Consider the following 21362-nt stretch of genomic DNA (forward strand, 5'->3'; position numbering starts at 1 on the left):
TGCTCCAAAGTTCTATGTACAAAGAAGGGATGCCAGGAGAGGGGTACTCTAAAGGGTTAATGACTAACACTGTTTAATAAGTTACTACCCTCTGCCACAGTCTTGTTTTAAAAGGCACAACATTCTTGTGGGTTTTAAGCTAAAAGTGTAAGGCAAAAGGTTTCGGCTGGGGAATGGTTCTTCTGAATCTTTTAAAAATTACCCCTTTAGGGCTTCCCTGGTGGCACAGTGGTTAAGAGTCTGCCTGCCGATACATGGGACGCAGGTTCGTGCCCCGGTCCGGGAAGATCCCACGCGCCGCGGAGCGGCTGGGCCCGTGAGCCATGGCCGCTGAGCCTGCGCATCCAGAGCCTGCTCTCCGCAACGGGAGAGGCCACAGCAGTGAGAGGCCCGCGCGCAAAAAAAATAAAAAATAAAAATTACCCCTTTAAGTACTCCACCTTCTCAGAGCTGCTCTTTACGAAAACATCTTCAGCCTGGAGAGTAATGAATATACATGCCTTTGTTAGGAACGCCCCCTAGTGACTAGAGAACAGATTCAGCACTAACAGGAGATAAACGGACATCAGGCTGGACAACGGGTGCTGAACAGGAAAGGAGGGGGAAAACACAGAGCAGGAGAAACCCATCCCCTCACTCAGTTTTCAATAGTCACCTCTGAGAAATTCTGCCTAGAGTTAAAATTAATTACATTAAAATACAAGAAGAGAATGAAGCTCAAATATTGTCATAGCAATGAATCACAGTTCATTTGTTTTTCAAAGTTTTCCTTTAGAATATTTCCTTTAAAAATATCAAAGCATTTCAAGAGCACAATTATTCATGTGTCCCTTGTAGGACTGACGTACTTTTCACCATCTTCACATGGCATCTACAGCAGGTAAATGCTGGCTCTTTGGAGGCTGATTCTGAGATGAGATTATCCCCAGTTCTCACTGCTTCTCCAAGCTCCCTCCCCTGCCAGGGAAGGGAGAAGGGAAGTAACCTGTCACATATGTAAAGCCACCAACTTGATGGAAATGGCAGCGACAGCACAAGCCCTGATGTAAGAGGCAGGAAGTGGAAACGGGCCTACTTGTCACCTCTGTCAGCGACAGAGCACAGGTGAGGGCTGCCCCCTGCAAGCAAGCCGGACACACTGTGCCCGTTTGGACGGTCCTTTCCCACTCCAGCCGGACAGCAAAGGAGGGACAGGGAAGAAAAGTCCTGCAGGTGATCTACATGGGACTTCTTGGTATCTCTCTGCATCACTAGCAAGTGAAATGACGCTACCCTGAGATGGAGGCGGCCCTACGAGGCTGCGGATACCAACATGAAGAGCCCACCGTGCAGGAGCTGTCTGGTGACCTGCTCCCCTCGGTTCAATGATGGGGAGATAAAGCCCGATATCCAGTCTTCCTGGGTTCTGCCAGAGACTTTCCAAAGCTATCTTTTCCTTTTCTTTATGTGCAGCTACAACTTCAACAAAGCTACGGTCCCTGCGCTTAAAACCAAATGTGAAGACGGCACGTGCTATGCTACGTATCATTTACCGAAAACATCCAAGAAAGACACCGCAGAGCCCTCCCTGGCCATGGTGGTCTTCTCTTCACCTGTAATGAGGAGTCACTGGAAAGAAGGACTCTCACCTGCCAATCAAGGAAGTGACCAACAGAACAGCCTGCAAGTTTTGGCTTAAACTATGGGAATCCTCAAAGAATGCTCTCCTTGGGTTGCTTTTCCTCTCAGCACCCCCCTTGCTCTTTGTTGAAGTGAGGAAGGGAAAGGCAGAGATAAAAGGAAAAAAAATGTCTAAGAGGCTCAAGTACCCCCTACCATCAAGGCAGAAGTTTCAGTGATATCTCTGAACATTGAACTCCGGAATTGGCTACTTAAAAGAAAAAGTTGAAAAGTGAATCTCTAAGTTTCTACTCACCTGAGAAATACATATGAAGAATCAGCTCAAACTTCCCCAGACAGCTTTGTACCACGTCCCAGTGATGCTGGTTCATTTTGACTCAATTTACCACTCCTACCCGCTCCAAGTTACTGCTGTCACACATTTTAATTATGTGTATTTTTAAATCCCCAAATACATTATTATTATTGTTTCTACAGTGAATATTTATTTGGATATTCTATTTCCAGTGCATTCTTTCCTGCATTTCCATGTTAAGAGAGAAGAAAATATTAGACTGTATAGATTGTTACGCCCCATATAAAAGACTTTCACTACAGCATAAGGAAAAATAATTGGGAATGAGAGTCAGGAGATGTGGGTACTACATAAATGCTCACGTGCCATGAACCGCAGGCCAATCTCACTTAACAAGGAGGCCAGCTGGGCATCTTAGAATGGTCCTAGCTTCTGCAGGGCCTTGAGGCTAAACAGACCTGCCGAGGAGATCCTAAGGCCCCCTGTCTTGGTCCCACAACTTCACACTCTGCAGGCTGATAAGGAGAGCTGTAATGCAATTGGGTGTCCCAGTGGCTGGTCCTCCGAGTCTGGGGGGAGTGGGGCGGTCTGGCTGGGAGTCGTCGATGGCTATGGTTTTGCACCGTCTAGTGGCTCATTCTGCTCAGGCCTCACTAATAACTGGAATCTCCTGGCTAGTTTACAGCCAGATGGAGCAAGACTAGAAATGATTAGGACTGGGGTTTTGCTGCATTTTGAGTAGGGAAAGGGGGTTTCTGATCAGAATGGGCCAGAGCACACTCTCAATGAGGCAGAAAATAGATCTAGTTCTGGGGAATAGGCGCATGCAGTATGGGCCTGCAAGTCCATCCAGACCGAACCTAAACATTCAGGGGTCTCAGTAATCCCTCCACCAACGTCCACAGAAGGTCCCTCGTGGAAGGGATAGCCTGGACCTGGGCGGACTGGCTACTACTTGCCAGAGCTTCCTCACAGAGGGCTCCAGCCCCCGCGGGGACCTCCTGAATCCCATGTGGCTGAAACTTACAGAAGTTCAATAAATGACTGAAAAAAATATTAGTTTTTGTCCTTTTGCTTTTGTATGCCTATTGTTTATGGGTCATATCTTAAACTATTTGAAAGCAGGGTGCTTGGTTAGGAATACTATCCCAATTATTAAATCATTCCTATGGGAAAATGTGATTTTCTTTATTAAAATCCGCTTTAACTTGTGGTTTCCAGGTATGCCTTGTTGCAAAAGGGGGTTGAGGACCACAAAAACTAGGTAAATGTTCAAGTTTACTTTCCGTATGTTCTAGATCCTTCCTAATGCTGTCCTTGTACTCCAAGGGACTGAATCACATTCTCAGTGACAAAACCTTTAAGAAAGTCCGGTTAGGAGTGATGCTGAGATATAAGCCAGGTCCACCATAGGCTGAGTTCTCATCTATGTAGAATGAGTTTAGAATGAAAACTGATGGGAGAATGAAAATTCACCTGATTTCAGGGACGTGGTATTTTGGTACAGCAGCAGTTTCAAGGCAGCTTCTTGAAATAAATGACTCAAGTCACAGTAGGTTATAGTACTCCGCCCCTCCCAGCCCCACTGTCCTGAGCACTGCCCTGCTCTGCAAATGTCTGTTAACCTCTCACACGCCTGTGAGCTAGCGAAGGACAGGCTTTCTCTTCCCCACTTAACACGTACGGGACACGTGGCTAGGAGAGAACTGAGCCTAGGACCGCCTGGGATTCTCTTCTCCATGGCTCACTCCTGCCTGAAAGCTCCTCAGGGACTTAAAGTACACTGATTCTCCTTATTTCCTGTAGTTATGTTCTATGAAGTCACCACAAACCCTGAATTAAGGAACACTGAGCCATCGGTCTTGGGGCAACACAGGGTTAGATTCCTTCGAGGCCCTGGTCACAAGATTTTTGTCAACTGATCAATATATAACTTTGTTTTACATACGTTTCTATTTAAGGACACACTATTTAACACATACTGTTGATTCATTAATGCTGAACTCACAGCAACAGCACTATCACTCATGCGTGAACAAAATTTATCTAATGCATATATATTCTCTTTAAGGCCCACTGCAGCCTCCTACATGTACTTAGGAACCCTGGACAGCACTTGAGCACAATGCTTGGGGACCATTTTAAACAGCAAAATCACCAACAGAGAGCACAAGGTTTCAGAAAACGCGGCCCCAGCTAGACTGTAAAAAGAACGCTCGTTTACAATATGAGCTGAAACAAGAAGGCAGAGAGCCACCTTGTCTGACCTCATGGGCCTGCCCAGCAACTCAAATTTTTTGCCACTCTGTGCTTGTCTGCAAACGCCTATGAAAGCACCACAATGGCTGATTTGGGGGTTGCAAATAAATTTTAGTGAATAGGTGAGTTTGCGGATATGGAATCCGTGAAGACTGACTGCATATTTCAACCCCTCTGAATTTAAAATTCTCTGTGATCTGTCTCTCGCTTGCAATTAAACTCTACTTCTCTGTCCCCATAAACACTGGCCACAACAAATTACTTGCAGTTTCCCAAGCACACATTATTCCTTCATCTTTCACTGCTACTTTGAACCATGCAGTTTCTCCCTATCTTCCTGGGACAACTTACAACTCTCACATTCTCCCATCACTGTGTGTCACAGTGTCATGGGACACTGGGCAACATTCCAATAATAATATTAATAGTGGTTGTAACATCATCATAACAGCCTCCAAATTCGTAGTCTGCTTGCTATGACCAGGCACCGTTCTGTATGATTTATAAATATCTACTCACTTAATCCACACAACAAACCTATTGATAGAAACAACTAACATGCCCCATTTTAAAGACAAGAAAACTGATTCATGACCATGTCAAGTACCTTGTCGGAATCACTCAGCCTGTGAGTGACAGAGTCAGGAACAGCCCTGGACAAGCTTAATCCCAATGTCACACTCTCCCAGTAGCTGTTGAATTCTAGTAGCATTTAGACTAAGATGCTTTCTTCTGTGATATGGGAACAGGGATGGAGATGGAGATGGAGGAAGAGATATATAAATATGCATCTCATTTCATTCTCTGCCATCTGTATTTAAAAAATATATTAAAATGACACCAAACACTGCATATGTAATTATGTAGAATTATACTTGTGCAACTATGCATAATTGTCTTCTATCACCTAAGAAGGTAAAAAATCCTTTAAAAATTTGAACAATAAATCTGTATTAATCATGTTTTTTTTTCATTTTTTGTACTTTCTGATGCTTTGGTATCTTGGGTCCTTGCTGACATTAGAGGGACTGCCCCTTCGCAGGGTGACCTACTTCCTAAAGATAAGAAGCCTGCCTTTCATAGGCAAACCAACCAACCCAGGTCCTATTCCCCAACAACCTCCTTTAGCAGGCTTTTGTACTCTGGGCCACCATCCCCCTGCCCTAATGACCACAGGGCCAGGTACCAGACAACTAGGGGTAGCAGGGAGGTTCCAGAACCCAAGGAGATTATTCAAAGTAGCCAATTCTGAGCCTACTTACCTTCTGTGCCTCGGTTTCCCATGGAAATCACAACAAAGGCTGTTGCCTGTGTTTTCCCCTGGCTCCCTCTGCCTCCTGACCAACCCTGGTGCTTCCCTTGTGTCCCTGTATGATGTGACATGCTCCCTCCTCTTGGGAACTATGAATAACAAACTGTCTTTTCAACAGCAACCACCTCCAGGGACACTGCTGGCCTTACCATACCTGAATACAATAAAACCTACATTTTAAAAGTCTTAATTCTGAAATAAAATTTTTCCCGTTACTTTTTACCACCTTTACATTTTAGTCATCTTTTTCTTTTAAGACAATCTGAAAATGTTAAGGGAAATGTTTATCAAAACGTTTCATATTAAAGTACATTATATTGTTCAGAAGCAGTTTCTTTTTTAAACTGAGCTTATTTTAGCCCCAGTCAAGCTAAAGAAAAAGAAAAAAAAGGAACTCGGAAAAAACCCAGCTTTGCCCAATTTTAACGTCAGCCTTGGTCCAAGAGGGCTCAGAAAAATGAACTACAGACGTCTCTTTTTTAATGTTTGTCCAATAGACTGGACAAAGGTAAAATCCACAAATAGAGAAGCTGTCAATTCGACATCAAGACAGCTACATTCTGAAGGGTCTCTGGCCAGGAATTCAACTCTTCAGAGAGTATGAAAACCGTGTTGCACAGCTTCTGGTCATTATAATCAACAGGGCATATAGTTTGTATACAGGCATTTCCCCCCATTTTCAAAATAAAATCATTCTAAAAATAAGAATCTGCCTTCTGTCACCTTGAGAAGTACACATGCCCCTCCTTAGATGTTCCCATGAGATTAATATTAACTCAGACAACGCTGACCCCATCTTCCTACCGGGAAACCTACAAAGGCATGTCCATTTTGCAACTAAGAAACCATTAACTAAGAGATCTCAGAAGAATAAGCAGCTTTGCTTTAAAAGCAAGTACTTTTCTGTGTTAGGACTAAACATAGAAGCCATATAGCCACTTCAGACTGAGATTTTAGAATGATTTCACCAGAAAAATCTGCTCCTTTGGGATGCTGTGCTGAGAAGAAATGTGAGGCCCATGTGCCTTCTCAAAGGTGTTGTGCTTTATTATCCTGTAACAAACTGTTCTTCTTGCCTTGTTGGAGCAATGGCCCCTCTACTGTGGAAAACTTGAAAAGCTGACTATGATTTCCTTGCTTTCCAAAAAGCAAGGAAGGGAAGTGCCGTCTGCTGGGTGCATCCGCCGTGCCCGGCACAGTGCCAGATGCTCACAGATGGTCTCACAGGGCCCTGAAACAGCCGCAAAATAGAAGAGCGCCTGCCCAGTTTCACAGTGAGGAAGCTGACACCCAAATAGGTTAAATAACTGCCCCACTGGCCAGTTATTAATAAACGGCTTATTTTTAGTAAATGGCTTGGAAGTAGGCTGGAGGGCATTAAAATCTAGGCCCACTCAACTCCAAAAAGTTGTCACTTAACACTTCCTGGGCACTGCCTACTCTGGAGACATGAAATGAGAAATAGCAATCTCATATGAATTGAACTTTCCTTCAAGGAGATCCAAAAGATTATCCAAATCTCAAACTGCTTCTGAAGGAGGTAACAGGAAGGAGGTCAGTAAGGAGTTAACGGGCAAGATTATTCCTCCTTTGGAAGCACAGAGAGAATCTTGCACCAGGGCAGCTTCCAGCATCCAGAGCTTTCGTGGCCAGACACTTGAGGTCCTCAACCAGCTTTCAGCGCTTTGCACAATGGCCTCTAGGGGGCACAATGAACATGCGTTTCCATCACTGCAGCTTGTCTCTTTCCGGTGACTGAGGGTTAGTCAAAAGTGAAAATCCCTGCTTTTGAAAGCAGCTGCATCATTTCTAGCATTAGAGATCATTACTGACTAGTCTTTCCAATGTCTGCATTCTCTGATACAAGATTGTGGCCTGGAAGAAGTTTCAGAGAAAGGACTAAATTGAAAACTCAAAAAAGAACAGGGGAAAAATTAAGGACATCGACACTCTCCTTTGGTTATTTTCTGTTCAAGGCCTTTGCTTTTTCTAAAACGACTTTTCAAATCCTTGGAGTGGAGGCCACATAAGTACTAAAGGCCTTAAAACCACATCAAATTAACTTTCAGCTTAAAAATGCATTGTTTTTAATAAAGTACTCATGAAGCAGAACACTCATATCACACTGAAAACTAAGACAGCAGGATATACCCTAATAGCAGACGGTGGAAGGAATTAACAATCATGTTAAGACAGATGGAGCTCCATTGAGAAAAATCACTCAATTTGGCTCACGGGATATCCCAGCGATTTCACACAGGACCAGAGCATGAAAATAAAAGGAGGTTAATTCGTACCTCCCACCCCCATTATGTCTATCCTTCCTAGGGACCTGTAATAACCCGAGAACCTGGGATAATCCGAGTCCCACCAAGTGGTCTTTCCCCAGCTTCCCTCTCTCCTCCATCCCTCATACACATGCCCAGGAAAAGAAGTAATACTGTCCATTCTGAGATCCAACTGCCCCCAACAAAAACCACTAGGACCTGGGGTAAAGACACGTCAAGTCCAGGGATCAGTACTCATACAGAGATCATTCTGCATTTTCTACATAGTTCAAATGCACTAGAACTCCAGGTAAAATGGATCCAAGTAAAATCCAAGTAAAAAGGAAGTGGCAGTAACTCAGGTGCACCCTACAACCAGGCTCTCCACCAGGACAGAATATCAGGATGAAGGGGAAGTATTTTGAAATGTACACACCTTGGTCTCTTCCCTGGCCATTTTGATATGACTTGAGGGTAAGAGAGAGTTTTGCTAAAAACTTTTTGCTAAAATTTAGAAAAATAGATTCAGCTAAAAGATCAAATGGAATGTCCAACTCAAAATTTGGGATATGACAGTATAAAAATGATGTCATAATACCTCTGTAAAGCAAGTTGCAAAGCTAAATACAATGCTTCACAAGTATTCTTATTAGAAAAGACATGTTAAGACTACCAGTATAAAAGGAATAACATCAAATTACTAGGTTTTTTTTTTTTTAGTTTAAGAAACATAGGAGAGGTTTATAAAACAGTTACTCTGATCCACCGCCGGTTAAAGTGGAAATTACTCAATGTTTGTAGAAAGCAAATTGATGATGTTAAAAGCTTTAAAAATATATACCATAGAAATGCCAGTTCCACAGATTTACCCTAATAACATGAACATGGATGTACATAAATACTGGGTGGCAAAGATGTTAATTATGGACTTCTTGGTAATTTTTAAACACTCAGTAAAAGACCTTAGTTAAATAAACTGTAGTACATCCAAATAATAAAAACTCTTCAGTAATGAAAAACAACCCACGTACCTGATGTGGAAACATTTTCAAAGACAATTCCCATGAAAGACAAGGTTTCCCAAATAACAATAAGGCATGGATACCAATGTGTATAAATAAATATTAATATGTGTGTATGTGTGTGTGTGTGAATTCAAGAAAAGAGTATTTGCAGTTATAAAATAATGCCTGGGTTGGAGGAACCAAGATGGCTGAGTAGAAGGACGTGCTCTCACTCCCTCTTACGAGAACACCAGACTCACAACTAGTTGCTGGACAATCATTGACAGGAAGACACTGGAACTCACCAGAAAAGACACCCCACATCCAAAGACAAAGGAGAAGCCACAATGAGACGGCAGGAGGGGGTGCAATCACAGTAAAATCAAATCCCATAACTGCTGGGTGGGTGACTCGCAGACTGGAGAACACTTATACCACAGAAGTCCACCCACTGGAGTGAAGGTTCTGAGCCCCACGTCAGGCTTCCCAACTTGGGGGTCTGGCAACGGGAGGAGGAATTCCTAGAGAATCAGACTTTGAAGGCTAGCGGGATTTGATTGCAGGACTTCGACAGGACTGGGGGAAACAGAGACTCCACTCTTGGAGGGCACACACAAAGTAGTGTGCACATCGGGACCCAGGGGAAGGAGCAGTGACCCCAGGGGAGACTGAACCAGACCTACCTGCTAGTGTTGGAGGGTCTCCTGCAGAGGCGGGGGGTGGCTGTGGCTCACCCTGGAGACAAGGACACGGGCAGCAGAAGTTCTGGGAAGTACTCCTTGGCATGAGACCTCCCAGAGTCTGTCACTAGTCCCACCAAAGAGCCCAGGTAGGCTCCAGTGTTGGGTTGCCTCAGGCCAAACAACCAACAGGGAGGGAACCCAGCCCCAACCATCAACAGTCAAGTGGATTAAAGTTTTACTGAGCTCTGCTCACCAGAGCAACACTCAGCTCTAACCACCACCAGTCCCTCCCATCAAGCCTCTTAGATAGCATCATCCACCAGAGGGCAAACAGCAAAAGAAAGAAGAACTACAGTCCTGCAGCCTGTGGAACAAAAACCACATTCACAGAAAGACAGACAAGATGAAAAGGCAGAGGGCTATGGGCCAGATGAAGGAACAAGATAAAACCCCAGAAAAACAACTAAATGAAGTAGAGATAGGCAACCTTCCAGAAAAAGAATTCAGAATAATGATAGTGAAGATGATCCAGGACCTCAGAAAAAGAATGGAGGCAAAGATCGAGAAGATCCAAGAAATGTTTAACAAAGACCTAGAAGAATTAAAGAACAAACAAACAGAGATGAACAATACAATAACTGAAATGAAAACTACACTAGAAGGAATCAATAGCAGAATAACTGAGGCAGAAGAACGGATAAGTGACCTGGAAGACAGAATGGTGGAATTCACTGCTGTGGAACAGACTAAAGAAAAAAGAATGAAAAGAAATGAAGACAGCCTAAGAGACCTCTGGGACAACATTAAACACAACAATATTCGCATTATAGGGGTACCAGAAGGAGAAGAGAGAGAGAAAGGACCAGAGAAAATATTTGAAGAGATTATAGTCAAAAACTTCCGTAACATGGGAAAGGAAATAACCACCCAAGTTCAGGAAGCGCAGAGAGTCCCATACAGGATAAACCCAAGGAGAAACATACCGAGACACATAGTAATCAAACTGGCAAAAATTAAAGACAAAGAAAAATTATTGAAAGTAGCAAGGGAACTGTATGCTAACACATATATATGGAATTTAAGAAAAAAAAAATGTCATGAAGAACCTAGGGGTAATACAGGAATAAAGACACAGACCTACTAGAGAATGGAATTGAGGATATGGGGAGGGGGAAGGGTAAGGTGTGACAAAGCGAGAGAGAGGCATGGACGTATATACATATATACACTATCTACTACTAAGGTAGATAGCTAGTGGGAAGCAGCCGCATAGCACAGGGAGATCAGCTCAGTGCTTTGTGACTGCCTGGAGGGGTGTGATAGGGAGGGTGGGAGGGAGGGAGATGCAAGAGGGAAGAGATATGGGAACATATGTATATGTATATGTATAACTGATTCATTTTGTTGTAAAGCAGAAACTAACACACCATTGTAAAGCAATTATGCTCCAATAAAGAAGTTAAAAAAAAAAAAAAGTAGCAAGGGAAAAATGACAAATAACATACAAGGGAACTCCCATAAGGTTAACAGCTGATTTCTCAGGCAGAAACTCTACAAGCCAGAAGGGAGTGGCATGATATACTTAAAGTGATGAAAGGGAAGAACATACAACCAAAATTACTCTACCTGGCAAGGATCTCATTCAGATTCGATGGAGAAATCAAAAGCTTTACAGACAAGCAAAAGCTAAGAGAATTCAGCACCACCAAATCAGCTCTACAACAAATGCTAAAGGAACTTCTCTAAGTGGGAAACACAAGAGAAGAAAAGGACCTACAGAAACAAATCCACAACAATTAAGAAAATGGTCACAGGAACATACATATCGATAATTACCTTAAACATGAATGGATTAAATGCTCCAACCAAAACACACAGGCTTGCTGAATGGATACAAAAACAAGACTCATATTATATGCTGTCTACAAGAGACCCACTTCAGACCTAGGGACACATACAGACTGAAAGTGAGGGGATGGAAAAAGATTCTATGCAAATGGAAATCAAAAGAAAGCTGGAGTAGCAATACTCATATTAGATAAAATAGACTTTAAAATAAAGAATGTTACAAGAGACAAGGAATGACACTACATAATGGTCAAGGAATCAATCCAAGAAGAAGATATAACAATTATAAATATATATGCACCCAACATAGGAGCACCTCAATACATAGGCAATTGCTAACAGCTATAAAAGAGGAAATCGACAGTAACACAGTAATAGTGGGGGACTTGAACACCTCACTTACACCAATGGACAGATCATCCAAAATGAGAATAAATAAGGAAACACAACCTTTAAATGACACAATAGACCAGATAGATTTAATTGATATTTATGGGGCATTCCATCCAATAACAGCAGATTACACTTCCTTCTCAAGTGCTCATGGAACATTCTCCAGGATAGATCATATCTTGGATCACAAATCAAGCCTCAGTAAATTTAAGAAAATTGAAATCAAATCGAGCGTCTCTTCTGACCACAATGCTCTGAGATTAGAAATGAATTACAGGGAAAAAAACATAAAAAACACAAACATATGGAGGCTAAACAATATGTTACTAAATAACCAAGAGATCACTGAAGAAATCAAAGAGGAAATCAAAAAATACCTAGAGACAGATGACAATGAAAACACGACGATCCAAAACCTATGGGACGCAGCAAAAGCATTTCTAAGAGGGAAGTTTATAGCTATACAAGCCTACCTCAGGAAACAAAAAAAACCTCAAGTAAACAATCTAACCTTACACCTAAAGGAACTAGAGAACAAAGAACAAACAAAGCCCAAAGTTAGCAGAAGGAAAGAAATCATAAAGATCAGAGCAGAAATAAACGAAATAGAAACAAAGAAAACAATAGCAAAGATCAATAAAACTAAAAGCAGGTTCTTTGAGAAGATAAACAAAATTGATAAACCTTTAGCCAGACTCATCAAGAAAAAGAGGGGAGAGAACTCAAATCAATAAAATTAGAAATGAAAAAGGAGAAGTTACAAGAGACACCAAAGAAATACAAAGCATCCTAAGAGACTACTACAAGCAACTCTATGCCAATAAAATGGACAACCTGGAAGAAATGGACAAATTCTTAGAACCTTCCAAGACTGAACCACGAAAAAACAGAAAAAATGAACAGACCAATCACAAGTAATGAAATTGAAACTGTGATTAAAAATCTTCCAACAAACAAAAGTCCAGGACCAGATGGCTTCACAGGTGAATTCTATCAAACATTTAGAGAAGAGCTAACACCTATCCTTCTCAAACTCTTCCAAAAAATAACAGAGGAAGGAACACTCCCAAACTCATTCTATGAGGCCACCATCACCCTGATAGCAAAACCAGACAAAGATACTACGAAAAAAGAAAATTACAGACCAATATCACTGATGAATATAGATGTAAAAATCCTCAACAAAATACTAGCAAACAGAATGCAACAACACATTAAAAGGATCATACACCATGATCGAGTGGGATTTATCCCAGGGATGCAAGGATTCTTCAATACATGCAAATCAATCCATGTGATACACCATATTAACAAACGGAAGAATAAAAACCATACGATCATCTCAACGGATGCAGAAAAAGCTTTTGACAAAATTCAACACCCATTTATGATAAAAACTCTCCAGAAAGTGGGCATACAGGGAACCTACCTCAACATAATAAAGGCCATATACGACAAACCCACAGCAAACAGCATTCTCAATGGTGAAAAACTGAAAGCATTTCCCCTAAGATCAGGAACAAGACAAGGATGTCCACTCTCACCACTATTATTCAACATAGTTTTGGAAGTCCTAGCCATGGGAATCAGAGAAGAGAAAGAAAAAAGGAATACAAATTGGAAAAGAAAAAGTAAAATTGTCACTGTTTGCAGATGACATGATACTGTACATAGAGAATCCTAAAAATGCCACCAGAAAACTGCTAGTGCTAATCAATGAATTTGGTAAAGTTGTAGGATACAAAATTAATGCACAGAAATCTCTTGCATTCCTATTCACTAATGATCAAAAATCTGAAAGAGAAATTATCGAAACACTCCCATTTACCATTGCAACAAAAAGAATAAAATACCTAGGAATAAACGTACCTAGGGAGACAGAAGACCTGCATGCAGAAAACTATTAAGACACTGATGAAAGATATTAAAGATGATACCAACAGATGGAGAGATATACCATGTTCTTGGACTGGAAGAATCAATATTGTGAAAATGACTATACTACCCAAAGCAATCTACAGATTCAATGCAATCCCTAACAAATTACCAACGGCATTTTTTATGGAACTAGATCAAATCATCTTAAAATTTGTATGGAGACACAAAAGACCCCGAATAGCCAAAGCAGTCTTGAGGGAAAAAAACGGAGCTGGAGGAATCAGACTCCCTGACTTCAGACTATACTACAAAGCTACAGTAATCAAGACAATATGGTACTGACACAAAAACAGAAACATAGATCAATGGAACATGATAGAAAGCCCAGAGATAAACCCATGCACCTATGGTCAACTAATCTATGACAAAGGAGGCAAGGATATACAATGGAGAAAAGACAGTCTCTTCAATAAACGGTGCTAGGAAAATTGGACAGCTACATGTAAAAGAATGAAATTAGAACACTCCCTAACACCATACACAAAAATAAACTCAAAATGGATTTGAGACCTAAATGTAAGACCAGACACTATAAAACCCTTAGAGGAAAACATAGGAAGAGCACTCTTTGACATAAATCACAGCAAGATCTTTTTTGATCCATCTCCTAGAGTAATGGAAATAAAAACAAAAATAAACAAATGGGACCTAATGAAACGTCAAAGCTTTTTCACAGCAAAGGAAACCATAAACAAGATGAAAAGACAACCCTCAGAATGGGAGAAAATATTTGCAAACGAATCAACGGACAAAGGATAAATCTCCAAAATATATAAACAGCTCATGCAGCTCAATATTAAAGAAACAAACAACCCAATCCAAAAATGGGCAGAAGACCTAAATAGACATTTCTCTAAATAAGACATACAGATGGCCAAAAAGCACATGAAAAGCTGCTCAATGTCACTAATTATTAGAGAAATTGAAATCAAAACTACAATGATGTATCACCTCACACCAGTTAGAATGGGCATCATCAGAAAATCTACAAACAACAAATGCTGGAGAGGGTGTTGAGAAACAGGAACTCTCTTGCACTGTTGGTGGGAATGTAAATTGGTACAGCCACTATGGAGAACAGTATGGAGGTTCCTTAAAAAATTAAAAATAGAATTACCATATGACCCAGCAATCCCACTACTGGGCATATACCCAGAGAAAACCATAATTCAAAAAGACACAGGCACCCCAATGTTCATTGCAGCACTATTTACAATAGCCAGGTCATGGAAGCAACCTAAATGCCCATCGACAGACAAATGGATAAAGAAGATGTGGTACATATATACAATGGAATATTACTCAGCCATAAAAAGGAATGCAATTGAGTCATTTGCTGAGACGTGGATGGGTCTAGAGACTGTCATACAGAGTGAAGTAAGTCAGAAAGAGAAAAACAAATATTGTATATTAACACATGTATGTCGAACCTAGAAAAATGGTACAGATGAACCGGTTTGCAGGGTAGAAGTTGAGACACAGATGTAGAGAACAGACGTATGGACACCAAGGGGGGAAAACCACGGTGGGATGGGGATGGTGGTGTGCTGAATTGGGCGATTGGGATTGACATGTGTACACTGATGTGTATAAAATTGATGACTAGTAAGAACCTGCAGTATAAAAAGACAAACAAAGAAACAAACAAAAACAACTAATACTAAACTTTCTTTGGGTTATTTGTATGGAAATATGTTAATATAAATGTTTCAGACATTACATGAAATTTCTAAAAATCTTATATGTTCTGGTATAATGTTATAAGTCATAATTCTAGTCATTACTTTAAAATGTATATCTCAGAAATAACTAAATTTCCTTGTCAATTGCATTATTATGAACTTTCATGAAATCTTTAACCGTGGTCATTTTTAAGTCTTTTGTCATTTACAGACAGTTCTGGGTGTACTCTGATCCTTTTGCAAAAATGTTGCTATAAAAGGTTTTCATCTTCAAGGAATTCATGGAAAAGACTCTGACAAGTACAGGTTTCTGGTAACGGACTATACTGCTGAACTGAATGAACAAGCATTTTCAGAACTCTAATGGAAAGCTGATGAATTAATAAAAGTGCTAACAAAAGATCAAGATAAAAAAAATTAACCACATGGGATGGAGTGAACTGATGAGAATGATTATAATTTTTGTGACTTTCTGTTTGAATAAAAAAAAAATCCCACAAGGACTCAGAGGCAAAAAATATACAAATCAATTTTCACTGCAAAGGAGCTGTTACAGTGGAGGATTAGTGGACTTAATGTCAATATTATGACAATATTATGAGTGTGTTTCGTGTTTGGTAATTGCAATCATTCTTGCTTTTCTTGTGGTCATCCACTTACAATGCTTGGTGTCAGTTTATTTATCTCTTGTAAAAATAAAATACAATGTGTGTGTGTGAAAAAATAAAAAAATAATGCCTGGTGATTTCTAATCACTGAAGCCAGAAATCTCATTTATGATGCTTATGAAGGAGGTAAAAAAGAAACCCAAATTTACACCTTCAGAATTTGAGCTTAATTAGCCAAAGGTCATATAGAAATATGATGGTGATAAAAGCAAGAATAGACCAGAAGTAGAAACCAAAAACAGCAGTTTATATTCAGGGCAAGCTGTGTTCTGATTTGCAAACTGAAAGAAAGAAAATCTAGGAGATATCATCATCCGTAGCAAGACAAAACTTTTAGGAAAAAATATAAATTGCATGAATCAGATCGTGATTAAATTTCAGGAGACTCAATTTGATTTTGATACGAAATCGATGTATGTGAATAATCCAATCACTAGCCCAGTAATAAGATCCATCCCACAGTTGCCATCACCCATTTAATTCAAATAGAACCTTAAGCCTCTTGTGAAGTAGATTTAATGAAGTCTAGATGCTTTCCGAGCTAACTACTCTTGGTTACACTTAATCAGAACTGAATAAACAAACTCAGTATTAGTCACACTTGTGCAAGTTATTCCATTTCACTGCAGCCAGAAGAGATTTTCATGTGATCTTGTTTAAACCAGCTAAACATCTGGAAAATGTGGAAACTATTCTGTAAGGCACAAGAGGACCACACGCTTGGAGGAGACATCAGTTATGTGGCTGAGGTCAGGCCCCGGGATGCTGGAAGGAGAGCTTACCGGAGATGTCTTACTTACAATGAAGCCAAGTTTTTTATAATCCCGGGTGTACATGGACTTGCGCTTCTCCATGCTGCCGCTGCTGTTATTTGGTTCAGACTCTGCATCAAAAGCAATTCTTCGAAGTTCAAATATGATGTCCCGCTGAGCCTGAAGGGGTTAGGGAGAAAAAACGGGAGGGGGAGAGAGAGCTGCCTTCACTGTGTGACGTTGCATCTACTCCCTCGTTCCCCAGGGTCTAAATGAATCACTGCATACAGGCAAAAGAAAAACAGATAAAAGGCAACCAATGTCCCAAGTTACAGCTCTGTATACTTCTTTTCCTCCTGCCACTCTCCCTGCTGGTCAGCCCTGGCTTTACTCCACAATTACCCTCACAGCCAAACCACTTGGAGCACTGATATCAATTGCCTCGTGAAGCTCTAAATGAGAGCCCCAAATATGATGGAAGGCTTGTGATTGGGAAAAAAAAAAAAAAATTAGAGGACCTAGGAGTCCTGTACTGTCAGAAATAAAGCAAGAGGCCCGTAAGGTTTATGAACAATATGTAAGTGACAAGGGATCCCTAACTCCACTGAGAAGTGACTTCATAGAAACAAACCTTAAAAATGGTTAAAATGGTAAATTTTCTGTGAGGCATATTTAACCACAATAAGAAAAAATGTATCTTTTAGATAAAAGGAGGCAATTTCCAAGCAGGGAGGGCTGTTTCACCCTAAGACACATTGCCTTTCATACTAGAAGTAGTAAGACAGTCGCATCTCTCTGGGGTGATCGCACTTGGTCTTGCCAAAAGCGTGGAGCATGTTAGACAGCTGCTCGAAGCCTCTCCATCATTCCTAATCTCATGGCCTCACGCCATGAATGAAGTGCTGCGGTGGTTACACAGTTTGCATGTGCATCCACATCTGCTAGAGATCAGACCCTCACGTGCCAGTAATGAGTGTTTTCCTTTCCAAAGCTGCAGCGCTATTTAAGTTGAAAATGTGCTACAGCAGGGCTCCCAGCTGTTTCCTCTCACTCCGTCCTCACACAGTAAAGTTCCCCCAAAGCGTTTTGGATCGAGACTTAACTTTTCATGCACAACAACCAGAGACCTAGAGAGAATTATAGCAAAGAGACAACTGACAAAGATGTAAGCCCAGAAATCAGATGTAACCTGGGACCTCCACCCGTGGCACTGATCACTGGAGAATGGGAATTACTCCTTCAGCCTACAGAATCAATCTCACACAGAGCTACCAAGTGGCTAGGTGTTCTAGGAACCTGACTCCAAAGCTATCACCGTTGAAGGTATTGGGGCCAAAGGCCAATGTTTGCAGCCATGTGACGTCAAGCTTTCTTATCCAATAAAGAAAGAATATGCATGTGTTTGATGCATAATGAAATAATTCATTTATTTTATTCTCTGATCCTAGATTCACCTAAATTTTAAATCCATTCCCCTAAGTCCTGAGATGATAATAAAATAATATTATCATCATCTAAAACCTCCTGGTTTCCAAGTAGCCCAAGGAAAGACTTTTAATGACACTCTTCCCCTCATGTGCTTTTACCGTTGTCTAACGAGCACTCACCTGGTCCTGGGGATCCATCTTAGTCATCATCCTGTCTTCCAAAAGGTTAAAGGTTAGCACCTGCAGCACGTACAGCTGGTGTGCCATTTCATTGTTGATGGCCCGCTGAGCTCGGATGACATGCTAGGGAGATGGTTTACAAGTGAAATTTTTTTAAACAAAGGAAGAAAGAAAAAGCAAATAACCTAAGTTACCCCCCTGGTCATGATGCCAAGCAGAACCTCAGAAGTCCTTATCTGGAAGCATTGGGGAGGTAAGTGGGTGGAACCACCCTTCAGGAGAAAGATGAGCACACAGGTGACCCTGGAGCATTCCTTTACATCTCAGGGCCCAGTAAGGTTCCTGATCTTTAGGCCAGAAGTGGAGAAAAGACCTACTGTGTGCAGTGAAGAGTGGAGGTGGGGAAGAAAGTGGAAATTCGGTGGTGATTACATCCATATAAACCAAGAGAAGGTGTGCCTGAAATGAAAGCACCTTGAGAAGAACTGTGAATTTCTACGACAGAAGCATCCCTTGCCTGCAGTAGAGAAATGAACGGTGCGTATGTATAGTAAGCAATTTTGCCATCACCTTAACCCTGCAACTGTCTCTGACAAGTGATCCCACTTCTCAACGGGGAAAAGTTTTAGAAGCATCACACAAAAGCAAAGTAACTATCAGGTTTGTAGTTAATTCACCGTGGAAACTATACAGTAACTACTGTCACCACGATGCAGTGAGTCAATTCATATATATTACTTTTTACTCACCTGTTAACAATGAATTCTTTTTTTGTTTTTTTTTTTTTTTGCGGTACGCGGGCCTCTCACTGTTGTAGCCTCTCCCGTTGCGGAGCACAGGCTCCGGACGCGCAGGCTCAGCGGCCATGGCTCACGGGCCCAGCCGCTCCGCGGCACGTGGGATCTTCCCGGACCGGGGCATGAACCCGTGTCCCCTGCATCGGCAGGCGGACTCTCAACCACTGCGCCACCAGGGAAGCCCAACAATGAATTCTTTTTAAAAAAAATGACCCTTCCCCTTTGAAACAGAACCAAAATGGAACAAATATAAAAGGAGTGGCAGGAGACAGATATGGGGGCCTTCGCCCACACCAGGGTTGGGTTTGAAACGGGAGGCAGCATTTGGGTCTAATATACATCCAATTTGTCAGAGGCCACTGTTGTGCCTTAAAACTGCCAACCAACCAGTCAAAGTGGTGAAACACCCGTTCAAATGAACGTGCCAGACCCAACCACATCTTGCTGTCTCAAAGAACTTTCTCTGGGTGCCCCCCAACCTGACGTGCACCTGGACTCCTCAGCCAGCTCTGAGCACCATATCGAAATAAGCAATTGAAGAAGGAGGGGCGGGGTGAAGAATGAGGAATAGAAGGAAGTGGCTGAACCAAAATTATGGAGGTTGGGGGGTGGGATGCCAGGCAATGGGATGGGGGGAGAATCAAACCTCATATCTTCCAATCTTCCCAACAGAATGTTAATTCATAGTATATGTTGAGTATCCAAAGTGTATGGGTACTAGAGCATATGGGTATCTATTTTATTAGCAACTCAAAAGTATCTGCACTCCAGGTTACTGCCAGAGAATACCAACCTTGAGCTTCTAGCCATCAAAATCTCATGTAAAAAGTCCCATTGAAACAAACTGATCTTTGAGACATGATGGCCACAGTCATTCCACCCACCCCATCTCTGGGTAATCTAACTCCAGCTGCCTTACCAAGGTGATACCAACAACAGGCTAAGACCTTAATTCCAAGTTTCTACTCCTTTATCTCCCCACTCTCCTCCCCTGCACAAACACCTTCACTGAACTATGCTTTAAAATCACTGCTTCAGGGGGCTTCCCTGGTGGCGTAGTGGTTAAGAATCTGCCTACCAATGCAGGGGACATGGGTTTGAGCCCTCGTCTGGGAAGATCCCACATGCCGCAGAACAACTAAGCCCATGCACCACAACTACTGAGCCTGCGCTCTAGAGCCTGTGAGCCACAACTACTGAGCCCGCGTGCTGCAACTACTGAAGCCCACATGCCTAGAGCCTGTGCTCCACAACAAGAGAAGCCACGGCAATGAGAAGCCCACGCACCGCAACAAAGACCCAATGCAGCCAAAAAAAATAAATAAAATCACTGCTTCCACCTTTATTGAGAGCCAGTATAAAAAATAACCGTATTATGAATCCCTCTGTGATTTCTAAAAAGCCACTCTTGGACCAAGAATCTATTAGAATGTTCTAACAATACCCATTTCAGATTCCAGTTCCAGGGGGCAAAATATGTCATCCCCCGAAGAACTGGGGTACCTCTTTTATCAAACAGTGAAAATTACACTCATATGGTTTCTCTTTATCCTTAACAGCCAGGAAGTTTAACATGAAACTTGATGACAAATTGTAGTCATTACTATTGGCTTTGGGTTCTAGAATATTTATTTTCTTTGCCCTCATAAGGTTTTTAATTTTTAAAGGCCTCATTGTATTGGAATGTGTGTGTGTGTGTGTGTGTGTGTGTGTGTGTGTGTGTGTAACTATAAGCTTGCAGAACTTCTTTTCAGAATTACACGAGCACTTTTTTTTTTTTTTTGTGGTAAGCAGAAGAATCAATCACACATGCTTCTTTCAGCCTTTGGTTAGAAGTCAAGTAGCAGATAAGGCCTCAGGAAATCTTGCTATTTGATTTATTTCTAAACATTCACAACATAACATGTAGAGCTTCTTTTCCACTGAGGTTTCAGGTCTTTTTTGCATCACAGTTAATGAGTGGGTTTCATGTCTGTCTTTCTTGCCTTTCTCTAGGAAAGGGGCCCAGGAAAATGATGGTCAAAATTTCAGGACTTCTCTCAGAGTCTGATATGTTTCCAGCTAGTTTCCTCACTAAAAACAGTATAAGCTCATACTGGTGGAATTTTTAAAGTCAGGGAGCCCCTGATTTCCTTAAACGCAAAGCTAAAGCTTCAGTGAGTATAATAAACCTGCCCCACCGAGAGAGATTTCCAACCCTTCCTGCCGGAATGCGTTTCTCTCTAGAGCAGTTCCAG

The 21362-nt window shown here is 41.5% G+C and overlaps 1 protein-coding gene across 3 annotated transcripts in view; it reads right to left on the reverse strand.

Moving 5' to 3' along the window:
* Nucleotides 1-21362, reverse strand: part of LOC114902000 (engulfment and cell motility protein 1) — a 313303-nt gene that overhangs the window by 86811 nt on the left and 205130 nt on the right. For all 3 annotated transcript variants that reach the window (XM_029234323.1, XM_029234321.1, XM_029234322.1), the window contains exons 12-13: nucleotides 18329-18451; nucleotides 16770-16901 (exon numbers count right to left, since the gene is read on the reverse strand). In XM_029234323.1, coding sequence (XP_029090156.1) covers nucleotides 16770-16901; nucleotides 18329-18451 — 255 coding nt within the window. The remainder of the gene's footprint in view (nucleotides 1-16769; nucleotides 16902-18328; nucleotides 18452-21362) is intronic.

Source organism: Monodon monoceros, unplaced genomic scaffold, assembly GCF_005190385.1.
Source record: "Monodon monoceros isolate NGI ecotype Baffin Bay Population unplaced genomic scaffold, NGI_Narwhal_1 Super_Scaffold_2, whole genome shotgun sequence".
NCBI lineage: Eukaryota > Metazoa > Chordata > Mammalia > Artiodactyla > Monodontidae > Monodon > Monodon monoceros.